This window comes from Pangasianodon hypophthalmus, chromosome 1 (genome assembly GCF_027358585.1).
Source record: "Pangasianodon hypophthalmus isolate fPanHyp1 chromosome 1, fPanHyp1.pri, whole genome shotgun sequence".
In the NCBI taxonomy this organism is placed as follows: Eukaryota; Metazoa; Chordata; class Actinopteri; order Siluriformes; family Pangasiidae; genus Pangasianodon; species Pangasianodon hypophthalmus.
The window spans coordinates 16656418-16675943 of record NC_069710.1 but is presented as its reverse complement, the minus strand read 5'-3'; the positions used below and the strand labels follow the sequence as shown (position 1 = coordinate 16675943).

At 39.1% G+C, this 19526-nt stretch overlaps 1 protein-coding gene across 1 annotated transcript in view; it reads right to left on the bottom strand.

The window, feature by feature from the left end:
* Positions 1-1037: 1037 nt before the first annotated feature.
* The window catches only part of ascc3 (activating signal cointegrator 1 complex subunit 3), a 148885-nt gene continuing 130396 nt past the window's right edge, over positions 1038-19526 (bottom strand). The window contains exons 35-42 of the mRNA XM_026926265.3: positions 16405-16516; positions 15607-15741; positions 9341-9565; positions 6306-6457; positions 4923-5073; positions 3019-3225; positions 2084-2259; positions 1038-1998 (exon numbers count right to left, since the gene is read on the bottom strand). Coding sequence (XP_026782066.3) covers positions 1851-1998; positions 2084-2259; positions 3019-3225; positions 4923-5073; positions 6306-6457; positions 9341-9565; positions 15607-15741; positions 16405-16516 — 1306 coding nt within the window. The 3' untranslated portion in view covers positions 1038-1850. The remainder of the gene's footprint in view (positions 1999-2083; positions 2260-3018; positions 3226-4922; positions 5074-6305; positions 6458-9340; positions 9566-15606; positions 15742-16404; positions 16517-19526) is intronic.

The following is a 19526-nucleotide window of genomic DNA, read 5'->3' as shown; positions in this document are numbered from 1 at the left end:
AGAGAGAGAGAGAATCAGGAATTAAATGATGGTGATAGTTTTAAAGCGCGTTTTCGGAATGCTTTAATTACTCTTAACGAGACTGGAGCATTTGCATTCATTACCACAAGACACCAAAACACAGCATCCAATGGCGTAACATTGTAATTTCAAATTAACATAAAACCCAGCTCACCTACACACGATTGAAAATATTTAGCACATTAGTCCAATGTGGCAATTAGAGGCTCCAGAAATCCTTTATTGCATTAAACATGTCTCTTTATTATTATTATTATTATTATTATTATTATTATTATTTGTGATGCAGGATAAAATGCTACAGATTCATAAATATGTTCACTCGCGCACGTGACACACACACGCCATGCTTCTGATCAGGGTGACACACACACACACTCACACACACCTCACAGCAGGAAGGAAAGTGAAGGGCAGACTGCAGGACACTAGCTTCAGCTGAAGGCAGAGAGAATCAGACTATTAACACCGCGCAGGAGAAAAAGCGCACACTTTAAACCCCACCACACGAAGTTCCACGTTATTCTCAGTTTTATTGAAACAAATACATCAGTAATTCAACAAGAATCGATGCTTATACAGTTATAGGTTAGACAGATTATACAGTATTAGTAAGATAAAGCAAAGCTGAACAGAAGAGAGTAAAAATAGTGCTGTGATAAAAAAAAGTGATTATATACTGTAAAAAAGTGATTATATACTGTAAAAAAGTGATTATACGCTGGAAAAAAGATTATATACTGTAAAAAAGTGATTATATACTGTAAATCTAAAGAGAATAATTGTAAAGCCTCATGCACAACAGAGCAGGAGGATAATATGGAAGTTTTTAATTGTGTATAATAAACATGTTCTGTCCACTTAACATCAGCATTCCAACAAACCCATGCACAAATAACAAGAAAAATGGCTATGCATGGGGAAAAAAGAAAGAAAGTAAAACCATATGAACATCTGCTCAGTGTGTTATTTTGAAATGCAACAGAGAAAAAGTCAAAAGAATACCATTAAACACATTCAGTTGCAATCACATCCTTTTATTTTTCCTGAAGGCAAACACAATTTTCAAGGGGCAGACATCATCCGGAAAAAAGAACAAAACAAAAAAACAAAACAAAAAAAAAAAAAAAAAAGAAAGAGAATGAGCTCTGTTTGGTAGCTAAGCTGTGAAGCAACAAAACATAATACATAAACACATGTAAGTTCTTAAACCAATTTCTTTCTTTTGTCATAAATAAATTATTTTTTCCATGACTTAGTGTAAACTGTCCTAAATGTATTTGGCACCCGTATATCCCTGAGGCTTTCCAGTGCAGGGTGTTGAAGACAGGTGGGGGGTGTGAGTGAGTGAGACAGAGAGAGAGAGAGAGAGAGAGAGAGAGAGAGAGAGAGAGAGAGAGAGAATTTCACAAACCAGATGGGACAGTCTGGCGGAACCCAGACCTTCACAGAGGAGCATGTTTCACACACCTGCACAGAATTCCTAACCTCCTGCTCGAGCAAGTTTCAGTCTATGTGAGCTTACACACTTCACACATGTACAAACAAACGTGGCTCACACACTCTAGTCAATTCAGCAAGCATTTTAATCCCACCATAATGTGCTTTAAATCTAAGCAATGCTATTATTATTAGAATCTTATTACCAAGCAGGCTCATACATTTCTCTTTCAAGGCCACTTTCTCATGCTGCCACACCTGTGCTGATCTCTACAGCATCTTCCCAGGAACAACTGGCCTGTCTTAGGCTGCGCAACCATCACGCGCACACACACACACTCACAAACACAGGGCCATCCAGCATGTGTGTAGCATCACTGGATAAGAGGTCACTTCAAGTTCATGTTGCTCATGCCATCAGTGACCTCGGCATTGACCTGGGCAGCGATGCTGGCAGGAATCACATTCAGGTGGATGTCGTACTGCTGATCCAAGCCCAGGTAACTGTCGCTCATCAGATAGAGTGTGTAGATACACCTGCGGGACACAGAGGAACATTACACTAACATGCTGCTGGATGGGAGATGTCCTACAGCTCTGAGGATGTGCGACTTTCACTTACTTCCCAGTCTGTTCAGGTGTGTAGAAGGCTACTGATGTCACGTTCCGGTTGCGGATGTATCCCACTCGTTTGATGGCCAGAAGCTCCCTCTTGTCTACCTCGCCCAGCACCAGGAACCAACCCTCATCTTTGGGCTTGGGGAAACGCGGGGCCTGAGCCTTGCTGTCCTGCCTCCTCTGTGAGCATTCACAAAACTCAGTCAGGCAAACAGCTTCAGACTGTCATTTAATAATTAAACAGCCAAAAGCAACCAAATCAGGGTTCACACTTATTTTAGGAAATCATTTCCCTAAACCTTTCATAACAGATGGAATGTCATCCGAGAATGAATCCCATCTTGCAAAAATAGGGCCTTAAATTCTCCATTTATTAGATTATTATTAGATATTTCTCATTGAGTTGAGAATGACAGATATAGCTGGACACACCTTATTGTGTTAGCTCGCAAGAAAACAAATAGGCTAATGCTATTAAACTGATAAACAACACAAAAGAGGAAAGCTTATATAAAAGATTTAAGTAGAGTCATTCAATGACTTTATAAATAGTGACTTACATCCTCATTAGGAACGTTACACGCTGTGAGAGGTTGGCATGTGTTCATGTAAGATCACTATACTATGCGTTCAGATACAGCTTTCTGTTTACATGTGACACTGGAGTGTCGCAAACAAACAACTAGGAGTATGAATGGATGCTTAAATGGGGTATTAATGGCTAGTATATTGCCCCATATTTTAGTGCTGAAATTGCTAAATATCCAATATTAGTGGCTTCACAGCAAAACCTTAGATTTTCCCAAACTGACTTCATCCATTTTCTCATTTTCAGGTGTTTTCCATCACTGCAAAACTAACTGAAAAATGTCCAGGTCTTCCAGCATGTGTGGGAACCGTGCAAGTGTGAAAATGGTGTGTGTGTGCATGTATTCTCACTCTCTGCTGGCCGGCATTGAGACGCTGCAGGGACACTTGGAGCACATATTCCTGGTCAGCGTGCACGGGCAGCCAGCTGCTCTGCTCCCTGATGTTGGTTACCCTGGTGGACAGAGCACGCTCAGTCTGTTCCTTACAGCCTTCCCACCAGCCCTTCACACTCAAACTGACCTCCAGTACGGGCAAGTGACTTAAAAAAGCCCATATCTGTAAGAAGGGGAGGGAAAATAAGAGATAAATAAGGATGATAGAGTTTATACCACAGTGCTGTCAAATTCTCAAGTCTGACTGGTCAGAAGGTGCTGATCAGTTTCTATAACAGCAGCTCTGAAAGCAGTGCTGGCTGTAACGCATTTCTTGTTTCTATAAAAAAAAAACTGTTAACTTGCAGAGACTTCTGTGGCAGATGATCTACATAATCTAAGCTTAATAATAAATGGATTAAATAGCTGTTTTGTTATTTAACAAAGTCAAACATATAACTGTTGATATGGTGAAGCTTTCTGTAGGGATGCGATATATATATATTTTTTTTAACATTCATGGAAGGAGTCTTGGGAGTCAGAGCTTTGTAGCGGTCAGTAAGTTTTCTGCTACAGGGAAAGTCTACAGGACAGAGGAGTTTATGCTTTCCAGATTCTCAGTAACATAACAAGATGTATTTTTTTTTTGTCATATTAACTACAACAGAGAGAAAAAAAAGTGAGGCTGATGAGGGAATTATTGTTTGTAGCTGCTATAATGTAAAGGATAACAGGAAACAACTTGTGTCGTGGAAGTTCCGCGAGGTTAAATGTAACTATATATGGATAGAAAGTAAAGTTGTTTATTATTAAATTAAAAACTGTAAACACTGGCAAACTGCTGTTGCATAAGAGTAATAAGTCACTTTGTGATATGTTATAAGGAAATAATCCACTTCATGGCAGTAACAGTAACTCTGGTTTGTGACTGGCTTCATCACACCACCCCGTCGTGGATTATTTTCTTATAAGAGCATACCCCATCGTGTTTTATCCTTATTTATATAACAACAGTGTTACTAGAAGGAGACTGAACTAGTTAACAGCATACATATTTTTCTGGTAGAATAAGAAAACCGCAAGTTCATTTCCATGTCCGCTATAACAAGCGCATGCCAAACAAAATTTTACACATATATCACATTCCTATGTCATCTATGCTTTATGTACATACGCTAGCACCAACATGAGGAAGGAGTGGTATAATAAAATATTAAGAACATGTGCAGTGCGTGCATGTGTGAGTGACAGACTGATAGAGAATGACAGAGCTCGGCTGCTGCAGCTCCGTGAGTATTAGAGCCATGAAAGGGGGGAAAACAGCACAGATTCACCCTGCCAAAGCTATTTATGCGAGGATTACATTTCCTCAGCGAATGAGACGAGAACGCGGCGGTGCATGTGCTTATTTAATTAGCAGGGCCGAGGCTGCTAGGGGGGTGTGTTGTGGAAGGTGGGGGTGGCTGGAATACTGATGGGGAACGGGCGCTGGGCTCGCCGCACTGCCCGGACGCTCTCATTACCGTCGCAATTAGCACTTAGATTGGAGCGATAAACCCTCTCATTTGGGAGGTAATTGGGGATCCTGGTGCTACCTGAGACCACCGTGACCGTCTGCCGCTTTCTGCAAATCACATGTTTGTGAGTGTGTATGTGTGCTCTCTGATGTGTGTGTATGCCACAATCATCCAGGACTAAGTTGAATTCATTCAATTATTCTTACCGTTACAAGAGACACGCTTTGTCTAAAATCCTACAATCTGTTAAGATACTGTCCATCATTTTACTGAAAGTCGCAGTACTCGACTTTACTAAATGTTGGGTTATAGCTCAGTGAACATGTTATTTTTGAGTTCTGCAATGTGTGTAAAAGTGTGTTACCTGAGTGATCTGATGGGGCTCAAACTCCTCCTTCACCATGGCTGTAAAGATCTCCTCTCTTCCATCACAGGCAGCTATGAGCTCAGGAAGCCCTTCGATTGGGCCTTGATAACCTCTGGTTCCACCCTTCCCACCTTTGGAGCGCCATTTCCTGTTGTAAACAGCGAGGAGAAAAAGGCAGTCGTGTAACCATCTTCATGCCCATTTTGATGGTTGAGCTGAGCTCTTCCTGCTGTCTCAGCATGGCAGGACATCCAGCCTTTCCTTATCCTCTTCTTACCATTTTTATTGTCTTTCTACCAAATTACACTTCACGCCGGGATGTAACCACACTGAAATGAATTATACGGGTAGAAGAAAATCCGATGCCAACCACAGCTTTGTGTGTGTGAGAGAGAAAAGGTGCACTGGGGCTGTGTTTGAGGCCGTCCAGAGGACAGTGCAGTCAGATAAGCAATGCTAATGGTGTTTGCCGAGTTTGAACAGAGGTGGTAGATGGATTAGGCATGACACCATGTGACTGAGCTATAATCAAAGCACCACAGGTGAGAGGCACCCCTCTCAGGACACTGCTGACAGGAAGCGAACATGCTCTCTTCCCTCAGACATGAGCAGGATGCAGACAACTCTGTGAGTAATGCTAAATTCCCACATTCAAGTATAATTTATATGGCCAGAAAGGAATTTAAGGTCAGACTGTGACAGGTGGTTTTCGTTTATTTCCAGTTTATGAAAGAAGCTATTATTTTTACAAGGAGCAATTACAGTAAGTATAGTAAACAAGGATTAAAAATGCATTAATCATACTAATTCATTATCTTCTGAAGGAAAACACTGTTTATCATAAATACAGTTGGCTATGATCAGTTCAAAAGAATGTATGGTTCGAAATGTATCTGAAGACAATGATGACAACGCCCAAATCTCACCCGGATACTGTAGATTTGTACTTAAGAACTGCTGCTGTAATCATAAAGACTGTCCTGTCCTCATCCCAGGACTCTTATTCACAGTATGCTCAATAATCACAGTATAAGTTCACTGAACATCCTTTCAACACACTTCGTACTGTTTTACTTTATAGTATACAGTCGTAGAAGAGTAATGATTTATAATCCCACTCTCTGGTGTCACCCAGGATAGGATGGGTTCCCTTTTGAGTCTGGTTCCTCTCAAGGTTTCTTTCTCAAGCTGTCTCAGGGAGATTTTCTTTACACCGTAGCTTCTCGCTCGCTCATTAGGAATCTAAATCCAGATTTGTTAAAAGCACTTAAAATGGAACTGAAATCGAATTGGTCATTTAATAAATCATTAATAATAATCATGTTTGGATTCAGGGCCTTGAGTTTGGCTCTAGATAAACAAGAGCCATAGTCTACATACCCAAAGAGGTAGAGGTTCTGCTGGGATATATGAGGCAGGGTGAGCAGAGAGGAGTCGTGAAGCCATCTAGCCTGAACAATCATCTGTACCAGATTACAGATGCTCAGAGCAGACACCAGCCAGCCCTCATTTGCCACCACGTCCAACATGGCCTGCAGAAACAAGACAGAAATCTGTCACACAACAGACTGAGATGTAACACAGCTGTTTTCTGGTGCAATTAAGATAGCTGTAAGGTGACTATCAGATAGATTTAAATATTCATTTATTTAAATATTGAAATTGCATGAAATGTTTTAAGCACATAAATTTATGATTCATAACATTAAAAATGTAGAAGCTCTTTATGCAATTGATTGCTTATCTACGACTCAGACCAAGTCTCTCTCCTGTCTGCTGCTCGTCTTCAACATAAGGTTAAAGTTTGCTGAGCTCAGCTGCGCTAACAAACTTAATTAATCAAAAAGTCATTTCTTCGGTAACTATGACTAAAAAGCACCTTGAGTGCAGCGGCAAGCCTAGCGAGTTAATCAAAATGCTAATGCAGTACAAATTAAAGTTGTGATTAACATTTCACAGTAGCTGCTTGAGCAAACTGAAGACAGCAACGGGCTGATGTCACCGGAGCCCCTGCGAAGGAGGGATGGAGAAAGGCAGAGGGAGTGAGATCGAGAAAATAAACGGTGAGGAGAGATGATCACACAAGCACTATGTCTCATTTAACCTGTCTACTAAAATTGCTCTCCACTGCCGCTGGAGAAAACAGCCAGAAATTTGTAGCTCTTCCAGTGCTCGGAGCACGAGCACAGCTATAAAGTACCTCATTAGCACAGAGATGACAGGAATTATTTATCTAACCATCAGAGATCTTCTCAAAGCCAGACCTAATCCATGACTGTGTGTTGTGTGCTCTGTGTGTGTGTGTGTGTGTGTGTGTGTGTGTGTGTGTACGTATGTGCTTGGGTGTGGGGAAAAATAAAGAAAAGAAAAATGAAAAATAAAGAAAAAAAAAACATATATATATATATATATATATATATATATATATATATATATATATATATATATATATATATATGTGTGTGTGTGTGTGTATGTATATATATATATATATATATATATATATATATATATATATATATATATATATATAAAATTTCCTCAGTAATGCTTGAAGTCTAGATATACAGACTAAGATAATTATTCTTTAATATGTTGATGTGAAAGTGTAATGGAAATACTTAGCAGTTTACATTGGGTGGCTCTCTATGCACCCTGAATACCAACATCACACTCTGATACTCTGATGAATCAAGATAATCCCAACAAATGGAGTGGGTGCGAATTAAGACTCTGAATTAAGACTTGCTGATATGAAATTGGCTGGACAGCCTAGTGGACTCTGCTGATTAAGCCTCAGACAGCACTCTGCAGTTAGCTCAGCTGTTTGCTAGGAAAGGCTAGCTTTGGATCCATGCTGAGAAGACAGGCAGCTGTTGGCAGAGGAGCTACAACCTGGCACAGCAGGAACCTGAAAAAGTAACCACATGGACAAGCATGGCCAATCACTCCCACACACGTGCACATACACACACACGTACATAGACACACACACACACACACACACACACACACGCACACACACACACACACACACACACACCGGCTGTAGAGAATCAAGTGCATCCACAGGCATGGACAATGGCTTACAGATCCGCAGAAAGATCCATTCCCAAAGCCGGGCTGCCAGCGTGAACAATCAGCACAGCGCACATCCTCGGAGCAGGCATAGCCAATCGCAAACAGATCCACAGGCGTGCCATCAGGCATGAACAATCAACGACAGGTTATCTAGCCAGCTTCGGATGCTTTTATGACGCAGCCAGAAACCCCACAACCGTGCGGCAATAAATCATCTCCACACCTCCGCCATTTTGCCTCTGGCTCAGTGTAGAATTCAAAGAGGTTGTTTGTTGTGTGGGTGATGTTCCAAGATTTTATTGGCGTTTTTGCATGATGGAAAAAAAGTTAGTCTTTCATGGCATAAAGGTAAAAAAAAAAAAAATGCTTATAGAATGACAACAGCCTAAATTTAGTGCAAAGATACTTTTATGTGCTACACAGAATTAATAGAAAAAGATCTGAAATGTAAAATGACTTCACGTCACACTCTATGTGAAGACACACGTTGACATTTGCTTTAGCGGGAGAAGGCAATGAGCTGCACTGTTGTTTTAATGCATTTGATCTGTGGAGGGATGTTAAATGCTGTGCTGTCTCTAAGGTGCTGTAACTGTCTGCGCTCACACTGTATTTATAGGCCTCCCGACCCAGGCATACTAACAACATCATGAACCAGTCACATGAAAAACTGCCAGTTTAACAACAAACCTGGACATACACAGTAAATGCACAGGAGAGAAAAAAAACATTGCTCATCTTCCTAAATAAAATCAAGCTTAGGTCTTTTTCAAAGTCTTTAGTCTTGCATGATTCTTTAAATGTCATAAGACATAATAGGAATCTCCCTGTGTAGGGAAGAACGGAATATGAACATAAAATTCTGAAACATATGTTTTATGGATTCCCCTGTAACTCTATATAGCTGACTTTGGAGTGATTGGTAAGTACAGTTCACACAATGCTGTGTAACAGTGCAAAGCCTTAAGTCTGCATAAACCAAGCCTTAGGTCAGGTCTCAGTTGTCACATTGGAAGCGATGAATTTCCCTTTTTTTTTTTCCGAAGGAACATCCGAGAGGTCTTCACTGACACATGGAAATGTGCTCAGCTATACCATACACAGGCCTTCGCATCGATTTTATGATGTATGAAGACAAGCAATTCGCTTTGATGGCAATGAAAACCCCCCAGATGATGGAAAGGGAGGCCGTAGTAAAATGTATAGGGGTTGGATGGCCTCCACTCTAATGCAGCGTACGCCAAGAGAACATGAAGGCCCAGCAACAATGGAAAGCAGATCTGATGCACATACATCATGAAGATCAACACGCACACACACAGATGTGCACTAACCTGACAGATGCGGATGGCGTTGTCCAGGACGGTCTTTGTGTCTGTGCTGTAATCACTGCAGGGCAGCTGGGCTCGGCTGAAGTGGGCCTGCAACAGCAGGTTGGTCTTGGTGTGGGCGCTGTCGTACGAGTGCGGATTGACCTGCAGGGGAAGCCGCTGGGCTAGCTCGCTGTTCAGCTGATCTTCGTTATGGCGCACTGGCAGTTCGGCATATTCTTCTGCATCCTGAACACAGTGCAGACAGAGGTCTGAGCTTATTTGGGATGGACGCTCTCAGTAAAAATTCACTCCTCTGTCATTGAGACTACACTGCATAAACTCTCTAAAGTAATGAATTAAGAAGACTTTTTAGAGCACACTCTGTGTATGGGACATATTTTAAAAAAGGCTAACATTCTGCTCAGTAGCTAGATGTGAATTCTAGCATTTTTTTCATAAAGCCCTTGGTTTAAAAAAACGAATGACTGTGTTGGTGGGAACAGCTGCATCACCTGGATTAAATCTCTCTGGTTTTACCATATAAGCGCTTGACAATGCTTTTATATCTAATGTAAAAGGCAGGTTTTCCTGGCAAGTACTAGTTAGATGACCTTTGGGTTAAAACTGTGTGCAGGGAGATCTTGTGGAGAAAAAAAAAAGAAAAAAAAACTGTAATTTTCAAAAGCAGAGGAATAAAGTAATTGGAAAAACTACACAGTTAAAACAATGCTTAAGATGATTACATCTAAAGAAAGAAAAGAACAAAAAGACAACCTTAAACGTTACAAGTAGAAGTACAGTACAGTGAAATTCTTTTCTTCATACACCTGGAGCAGAAAGGGTTAAAGGCTTTGCCACCTGTGGGAGTTTGACAGTGCTTGGGCTTGAACTCACAACCTTTTGATCAGTAGCCTGGAGCCTTAACCACTGAGCAAATGCATGCCCCAGTTCCACCAAAAATGAAACCATTTACCCTTATCGAAAACACAGGACGTGTTTGCTGTCTGAAGCTTGTTTCTTTAGTTTTGCACCGGAGCCATGAGCCAAGTAGGAAATGCTTATAGCTACCAGTTTAGTTTTAATTATCACACTTCAAAATACACTGTAATAGTAAAATAAGTAATACCATTTTTACATAAACAGCATCCTAAAATTAAATGTATACAGTCTGATGCTTGCCTGGAGTGACACCAAACTGTCAAGAAAGAAAGTGATTCCTGCATTATGAAGGCTGCCACTCCTGTTATGCGATATGTGTTTGTCTATTTTTATACCTGTTAGTTAAATTAGGTTCATAGCTCAAGTGCAAAACTAAATAAATCACAATCTTAATATTATAAGGTTCTATCTACTATTCAATCTTAATCCAGGTAGAAACTTAGAATACTTAGAAGGTCATGAAACGTGTGACACCAAACATATCTTGACTGATTACAGTTTTTCCTTTGCACAGACTGGTAAAATAAACACAGAAAATCCTAGCTGATCTTGATATCAGGTCTAAGCTCAGCATGGGTACAGTGTGCCTGATGACTGCTGTGAAGCATATATGCAGAGGCACGAGTTCTTGTCTAAGGCCATTCTTGTACACGTTTTTAACATACACTTGTAAGAGGAGGCAGTGAGCATATTAGTCACAGCTTTGTGCTTCACCCAACCTCTACCCATCAGTGCTATAGCACTGCACTTAAACACCTCTGAGCCAGAAAAGTGAGAAATACCAGAAGAACAAAAGAGCATATCAGTACATGATTTATTATTTCTGAGGGCACCGAGTCAGCATACAGGTCTACAGAGGATAAAAGACGACAGCTGATCTGTAAACAGAAGCACCGACACCAAGCTCTCGTACAATATTCTCTGTCTCAGCTGACATTTACATACACAGAGCGCGACCACGGCACTTTAGAGAGGCTGACTGAGTGCTTTTGATTCTTCACCAAAGTGCAGATTCTTTGACATCCGTAACAGAATGACTGCTCACGTGACTAGTCTTTTGGAAATAACATTTTGATGGCTTTAACAGCATCATTCAACTCTACAAGCATTCAATGATATTTAAAGGAGTGAAACATAGGATTTAATAGCAGGAGGTGAGAAAGAAGGAGGGAGAAAGAGAGAGAACAAAATAGAGAATGGGTAGAAGAAAGCAATCGACTGGGTGCCTCATTATGACCACGCCACAGTAATTAGAGGCCATTGAGGGGATGGGGGGTCTTTGTGTCCCTGACAGGGGGAGTGATTTGAGGGTTTTCAACCTCAAGCTGGGGTGGAGTAGGGGGTTGGCATGGGTCCAGCCTGCCTCATGTCATGCTTTTGTTAGCCAATCTGTGGGGATTTAAACACTGAGACATGTTAAAGGATAATAAAGTAGTGTGCACGTTAATAGGAAGATTGGGACCTCTGTGTGTAACCCAGCCAACAATTAGCACAGCAACATGTGCACTCCCGCTGTCACTGGAAAACATGCACACCATAACTGCCAAAAACAGTGTCTTACTGCTCACGGCACTGCAATGGCTACTGTACCAGCTCATTAACACCAACCACACACACTGTGCTAAACGCTGCTAATAAGTTTTAATCAACTCTCCATGACTTCAGCAGTTCTGAATGCCTCAGTGAGTAAAATAGCTGTGAAAACACTATATATAATCACGCCTAAAAATTCACACAAAAAAAGTACATAAATTCACACTAGATACATATATGGAAATGTCCAAAATAGTTTTGTTCATTCTATTAAGAAATGACTGATTCAAAAATATAGACATTATATTCAAACATCAGTACATCAATTTACTGACACAGGACTGTTATTGAAAATTCGGTATATTTTCAATTTGCATTTGACCAGACATTACTACTCCAGTTACACCCCTTTTTCACAGAAACTAAACATAATAATAGATGAAAGAACCAGCTCCTATTAGTGGTTGAAATTGTGCAATAAAAAAAACAACCATGTGATGATTAAAAAAAACAAAAACAAAAAAAAGCAGCCACAGTCATTAAAATAGGACAGTATAATCAGGTGATATAAAATTCTATTCTGTAAGAGCTTGTAAAAATGTATGGAAATGACATTTAACAAAAAAAAAAAAGGGCCCAGTGTGAAATTCACGTCTATAGTAACTGCTTTGTCTGTCTTTATCTGTCCATCAATAAACATTATAGATTGCGAAACTCCAGGATCAGGATAGAAGAACCATTACATTTATTGATGGACAGACACAGACAGACAGCAGGACTATTATAGAGCTCCAAAATTTCACAGAAGGCCACAAACAATTCTCTAAAACTTTTATACCTAGTCTATACCAAAAAAAAAAAAAAAAAAATCACACTCCGAAAGTGAATTAAATCCACATTAGCCAAACACTGCAAAAAGCTGCATGTAATAAAATCTAGAGTTACAAAAATATTAAATGTGTTAGACCAGGGCTTCTCAAAGTCCGGTCTGGGGATCCGTCAGGCATAGCCAGGTGGTCTGTGATTTTTTTATTTGTTACACTGGTGAAAAGTTCAGGAATAAATAGCCAGAATGTTATTCTCCGCGTTTGAATAATGAGCCTAGTATTTGAATAGTTCACGAAAAAATACTGTATTGAAGAGTTAAAGAACCACTGGGTTAGATCATCATTATCGTGCATGAAAAAATCCCATTACAACAGCATCACCACATAAACTTAAAGCTTAACAGATGACAAGCACTCCCTAATTAGTCAACAGGCCACAAAAAAGAAAACATCCTAAAACAGAGCTCGAGTCTTCTATCTGTCTTCCAATTTTATTGCTATTTTATCTGTAACTGCTCTCCATTTATTCTACTCTTCTTTTATGCACTGTGCTTTGTGTAGATGCTGTAAAAATCTAATTAACCTTATGGGACCAATAATTTACAATTTGTCATGTAAGAGGCTATAGCTTGACTAACACAGAGGAAAAAAAAAAAAGAAACAAGTCTTCAATATTCAGCAAATATATCTGTATAAATGTCTATAAAATTAAAGCAACATAATGGTGTAATTTGTGAAAGGCTTCAACAGCTTGTCTGCCGGCTGTCTGCGTCCACTTGCAACAGGACTCTGACTATGCAGAATGTGAGTGTGTGTGTGTGTGTGGGGGGGAGAGATGTGATGATGATGTGATGAACAGATGTGATGTCACTGGTCACCACTGAAGTGTAAAAGAGCTTTATGTCCCAATTATGTCAGCTATCAGAAGAGGGGAGGAGGTCAGAGTTTGCGAGCCCCGAGAGAACCAGCCCGATGTGAAACCAGCCCTCTAACAGAGCGAAAATAAAGAGGTGCTAATTGTCCCACTAGCCTGGAGAGCTGCAACTGTGTCTGTGTGTGTTGTTGGCTGTGCTCACTGTCCTCAGTGAGGCTGGTGTGTTGGGACGTTCTAAGTTAAAAGCAAGATACTAGCTGGTAATCAGCTGACAGCCTGGTTGCAGTGATAATGCACTGATCTAACTGTAGAGTAATCTGTTATAGGATGTGTGTGTGTTGTTGCACACACAGCACTGCACAACAGTCTTAGGCACCCATTAATTCTTTTTGTTTTGTCTAAAATGTTCATTTCATTTTTCTGCATGTCAGTGGAAAATTTTAATTTTCAAATTTTCCTTTTCCAAACATTAAATATTACAAAGAATATTTGCATCTCATTAGGAAACTAGGACATTAAGTAACAGAGCACTTTTCAGGAACATAACAATCATAGGAATCATACTCCTAATAAACATAGGAACATAATCAGGGCATTACCTGCAGAAACAGAAACAAGTGAGGCAAGTAAAGTCTACACAGAATTTGCGGATATGTTCTTTAAGATGTGCGGAAAAACCTTCCAGCAAACTGATAAGGGAACTGATACATTTTTAAAACTCACGCCAAAAAAGTTTTTTTTTCTTTTCTTTTACTGTTTACTGCTATTTTATTTGATCTTAATTTAAATTATTTGTTAAATATAAACATTTCATTTTTAAATTTCTTTTTATTTTCCATAACACAAGAACATAACATACAATACTGTGCAAAAGTCTTAGGCTATGTTCACATCACAGCCTTCTTTGCACAATTCTGATTTTTTGCTCAGACAGGAACATTCGCAACTGCGCAAAGTGACTCATATCTGTTTTTAATTTGAATGCACCTGTGCCCTGAAGCTCCCTGCATGAGCACATCGATTTCTTGTGCAATTGTTTCACTACACTATTCGTTTTCATTAGGTTCCTTCTAGTTTTGCTTCAATTTCTTTTTTCCTTTCACTGAATATAGTCACCACTGTTGCTGTCCTCCATTGTTGTTTTGCTGCACTGCTGACAATGGATGATGATGATGATGATGATGATGATGATAATGATGATGACAGTGACATGCGCATGCTCATTGGGTGAAAGTTACATGAATTCCGATTTGGCCATTATTACTCATGTCACATGGCCACGAATCAGACATGTATCTGATCTAGGACCACATACGAAAGTGGCTCAAGGGTGATTTGAAAAGATCAGATTTTTTTGGTACACACTGAAACCTGAAAAAAAAATCTGATCTGTGACACATTAAGACCTAAAAGCATATTTGTGCCACTTTAACCTTGTAATGTGAACGTAGCCTTAGGCATGTGTAAAGAAAATCGGTGAAGAAAAGATTATTTTTAAAGCTCCTAAAACTTTTGCACAGTACTGTATGTTCTTTGTTTTTGTGTAATGAAAATAACCGAGCCTTTTTCACTGGTTTAGGAGCCTTCAGTTACCTAATTAGGTATGGAAGTTTAACAATGCACTGCATAAAAATAATGACAACGATGGAGGATTTTGCAATTTTGGCTTTCAGAACATATTTTCTCATCCTAAGTCAAATCATTCAGCATCTACACACAGTACAGAGACACTGTCACAGTCAACCTTTTTTTTTTCCTTTGGCTCCCATGAACAATTTGCTGGAATTTCTGGTAAAATAGTTTGGTAAACCTTTTATGTAACACTGCAATATTAATTTTGCTATGTTTTTTTTAACAGTGTGCATGTAAATAATCTAAATTGCTGTGCTCAAGCCACTGATGCTACTGACCATTTCCAACCTCGTAGAGATTTGGTACTCTGGACAAACATATTTAGCTGACTAAGTACTGATGCTTTAGCAGGGGAGAAACTGTTCCAGATTACGCACTGGCACCTCATCTGTGGAAAAGGGCTAACAGGGCTAGGTATATGAACCCTTGAATGATGCATGGGAATCTCTTTCTCCATATTCTGAGAGTGTGTGTGTACTCACTGTGAGGATGGACAGCAGCTCCTGGATGGGAAGCTCCGGCTTTAGTCTCTCCTTGAACATGCGAACAGTCTGGTGTCTCAGGTAATAATATGAGGCAATGCGGCCATACGTGAGAGGTTCGATGGTGCGCTCATCCTGCACATGAACACAGATTTATGATTAACCTATAGGGTTAAACTGAGGACTGCCAGGTTCCCTGCTCTTCCTGTACTCCAGGTTATTCCAGGTCTGTTGCAATTTTTATTGATAATATATGCACTAAACAAAAGATGGAGCAGCCTGATATTACTCTGCTGGGTAGATGACATTGAGTCCCAGAGAATTAAAAAATATGCTCACAAACATTGATTTGTCCACAGATTTTTGTTCCTAGTCTGTCACTGTTTTACTTTATATTTAATTTACACTTTTATTATTTTTTGTTATTTTCAACACTTTTGTTATTTTCATTGTTTTTTCATTTATTTTTGTCCAGGATTGCTTGTTCTACTTGGACATTTATAATCTGTCTTTTAAAATGAACCAAAATGTCAAGACACGAATTATAGCACTTCAGGTGAAACAGTGGATGAAAACCCTAAAAGAAAAATTAAGAAATTTACTTCACATCACTAATAAGTGAAAAGTCTAAATGGAAAAAAAAAAATCACACACACACACAAAAAAAACTTCTGGTACATCCTAAGTTGCTAATGATGAGAAAAAGGTAGTAGATCACGTACTACATAAATGAGATCATTAGCAAATTTGGGTAATGCATTCCATTAATTATTACTTTAATATACTAAGCACACATACCTCTTGTATTTCCATACAGTAAGAACATTCCAGATCTCTGAGGCTTCTTTCCACCAAATTGGACAGGTACTTGTTTATAGTCTCATGGGTGATGTCATCTAAATTGTAGTAGCTAAGAATAAAAGAAGGGATGTACATTCAGTTCCAAAATTATTGGCACCCTTGGTAAAAATGTGTAAAATTGTTACAAGAAAAAAGATTTTTTTAAAAACAATTTTCTTAGAATAAATTTCAACTAAAGGCTGAACTAACTTCAATTTAATTTTCAGTATGAGATTAAGCAAATTTAAAAAAAAAAAACAAAAAAACAATTTTTTTCCCCCATTGCATTTCTACCCATCTATATCGCACCATTCTACTATAGAGACTGTTGTGTGTAAAAATCCCAGGAGATCAGCAGCCGTCTGGCACCAACAACCATGCCACGATTGAAGTCACAGAGATCACACTTTTTCCCCATTCTGATGTTTGATTAACTGAATTAACTGAAGCTCTTGACCTGTATCTGCATGATTTTATGTACAGCACTGCTGCCACATGACTGGCTGATTAGATAACTGCATAAATGAGCAAGTGTACAGGTGTTTCTAATAAAGTGGACGGTGAGTGCATATGCCCATCAAAACCCCTCTCTCAGGACCTGTACTGCTTTACACATTTCTTCTTATAGTCTTTTTCCCCATGCATTCTGGAGAAATATCTCTTTACAGCTTTGAGTTAGGAACTGTTGAACCTTAAACACTATTTAGAAAATTTCACAATAAGGCCAAGAGTCCACAAACGATGTTGGATAGTATATACGCTATATATATATGAAATATCTGCTTTGACAGTGTAGTCATTTCTGGGTCAATAAACATCACTGTAATATAATTTTATTACAACTTGTTCTCAGTGAAACATAACTTCTAAATTTTCCCCTACAGCAAAATAACTACCAGCTTACAGGATGCAGGCTGGCAGACACAGTGGAGCTAAAATCACTTCCATGTTTTGCTTAGCATGTGAAAGTTACCACATGAGCCAGCAGAACTGCATACAACAATGCGCTTAATTTTACAGCAAACATCTAAGAAAGTGTTTGTGTGTGTGTGTGTGTGTGTGTGTGTGTGTGTGTGTGTGTGTGTGTGTGCGTGCAGGAGTCTGTGAGACAGAGAGCAAATTAAAGAAACATGTACTTGGCAAACACTGATTCACCCCTCCACCCCCCAGTCCCAGCATGCAACATTGTAAAATTAGTTATGCATGTACAATACACTAATACTGCCACTATGCAACAGGAACAATTTTACTTATTATTTACACCTGCATCACAGTCATCAATAATCAATTCTGAGAGTATTTTTTTTTTAGATTGTACTACTTTGTATGGGCAAATATGATGTTTGTGTGCATGTCGCCTCACAAACTGTGCACAGATTTGTCTGATCAAGTTCCTGTGTACCATGTACATTTTGCAAATAACAGTTACTAATTTCATAGAAAAATGAGAAAAGCAAATAAGCTTTAAATTATTACACTTATGAGTACCTTACAATTAGCAATGCCATAAGTAAAGTTACCGAAGATAAGAATACTCAAGTATAGTAGGAACTTGTAGAAGCGGGAAATGTTCTGGTTCCGATTTAGCAATTGCAAAAGGATACAGAATGTTTGCAGCGCTATTAAAGTTCCAATGATGATTACCATGAAATATTTTCTCCTGAAGCACATATGCATTGACCAATGTCAGTCTAATAATCATATCTAAATAATCCTTTTGCAATAGTCTAATAAAGAAAAAAAATAATCCCTGGCTGAATAATAACCATCCTAAAATGTTTGGCTTTGCTTCCAGCACAGCTTGGGCTATTTAGCCAATCAGCATGGTAAAATGTCATGCCTGACAAGACGTCTTTCCTCAACAAAAAAGTCAGACTGCACTCCAGACCCTTCTCCAAAGACAGAAAGCAATCAGCAGAATCTCTTACATATACATATATATATATATATATATATATATATATATATATATATATATATATATATATATATATATATATATATATATACACAACTACTACAGTCAGTCCCTAGTCCTAAAGAATGTTTAACATTAACGTGACGGATAATTATCAATTCTCTTCATGTCCACAGACTTGGTTTAAGGGATGTGTAGTGAGTGAATGAGTAATAGGCAGCATTCAGCGTGTGGTTGCTGTGAACATGACTTGATGTGATTAAGCTATTGCCATTATCATTATAGACATGTGGCCCCTGATGGTGGTGAGGCGCTAAGCAGCAATCTTTATGAGACCCCCGGGGGCCCACGCCTCTCCCGCCTAGAGAGAGAGCGTGCAGCTCTGTCTACGCCACTGAATCATTGCTGATGAGCAATGGCTGGTGTCAAGGTGACCGATTCAAACTGCAGCTTTAAAAGCGTACCGGACAGAGAGAAAGATGGGGATGGGGAACATGACTTCCTGTTCTCACTCACACAAATAATGGCTTCCCACTCACACACTCACATTTTCATGCACACACATACACATAGTCCTCTCATAAACAAAAATATCAGCACCAAGGCTTAAAAAAAATTGTAGTGTTGTCTTGGTATGCGTTTATAAACAAGACATATTGAACATATATTTTTCAAATTTTCAAATGGGCACACAAAGTCCTCATATTGTATTCTATATTAAATAATCCAGGATCTGACTAATACATCTTATTCTGAAAACAGTTACTGGTACGCTTCATGGAAAAAGGCAAAACTAAATATATAAAATGAATAACATATGCAATAAGTGTTATTAAATAGTGATTTTTTTTTTCCTGCAAAACACTACATTGTTTCCACAATTTGGTGACACCTTCCTTGGAAAGAATAAAGGCACTGAGGTGGCCACTGCAAAACATTACTTTGTGTCATGTGACCATTACGGGCTGACAACCAAGTCAAGCATCCAGGTTTGGGGCTAAAGTATCCTGATACTTAGTGAAATATTTTGAAGTTATCCATCTTCCTTCTGTACCAATAGCTGCCACAGTGCATCTTTTCCAACTCTTATGCTGGACAGATCTCTTACATTTTGTAATCAAAGACAATATTAAAAATAAATAGTAACCATTAGAACACAGGC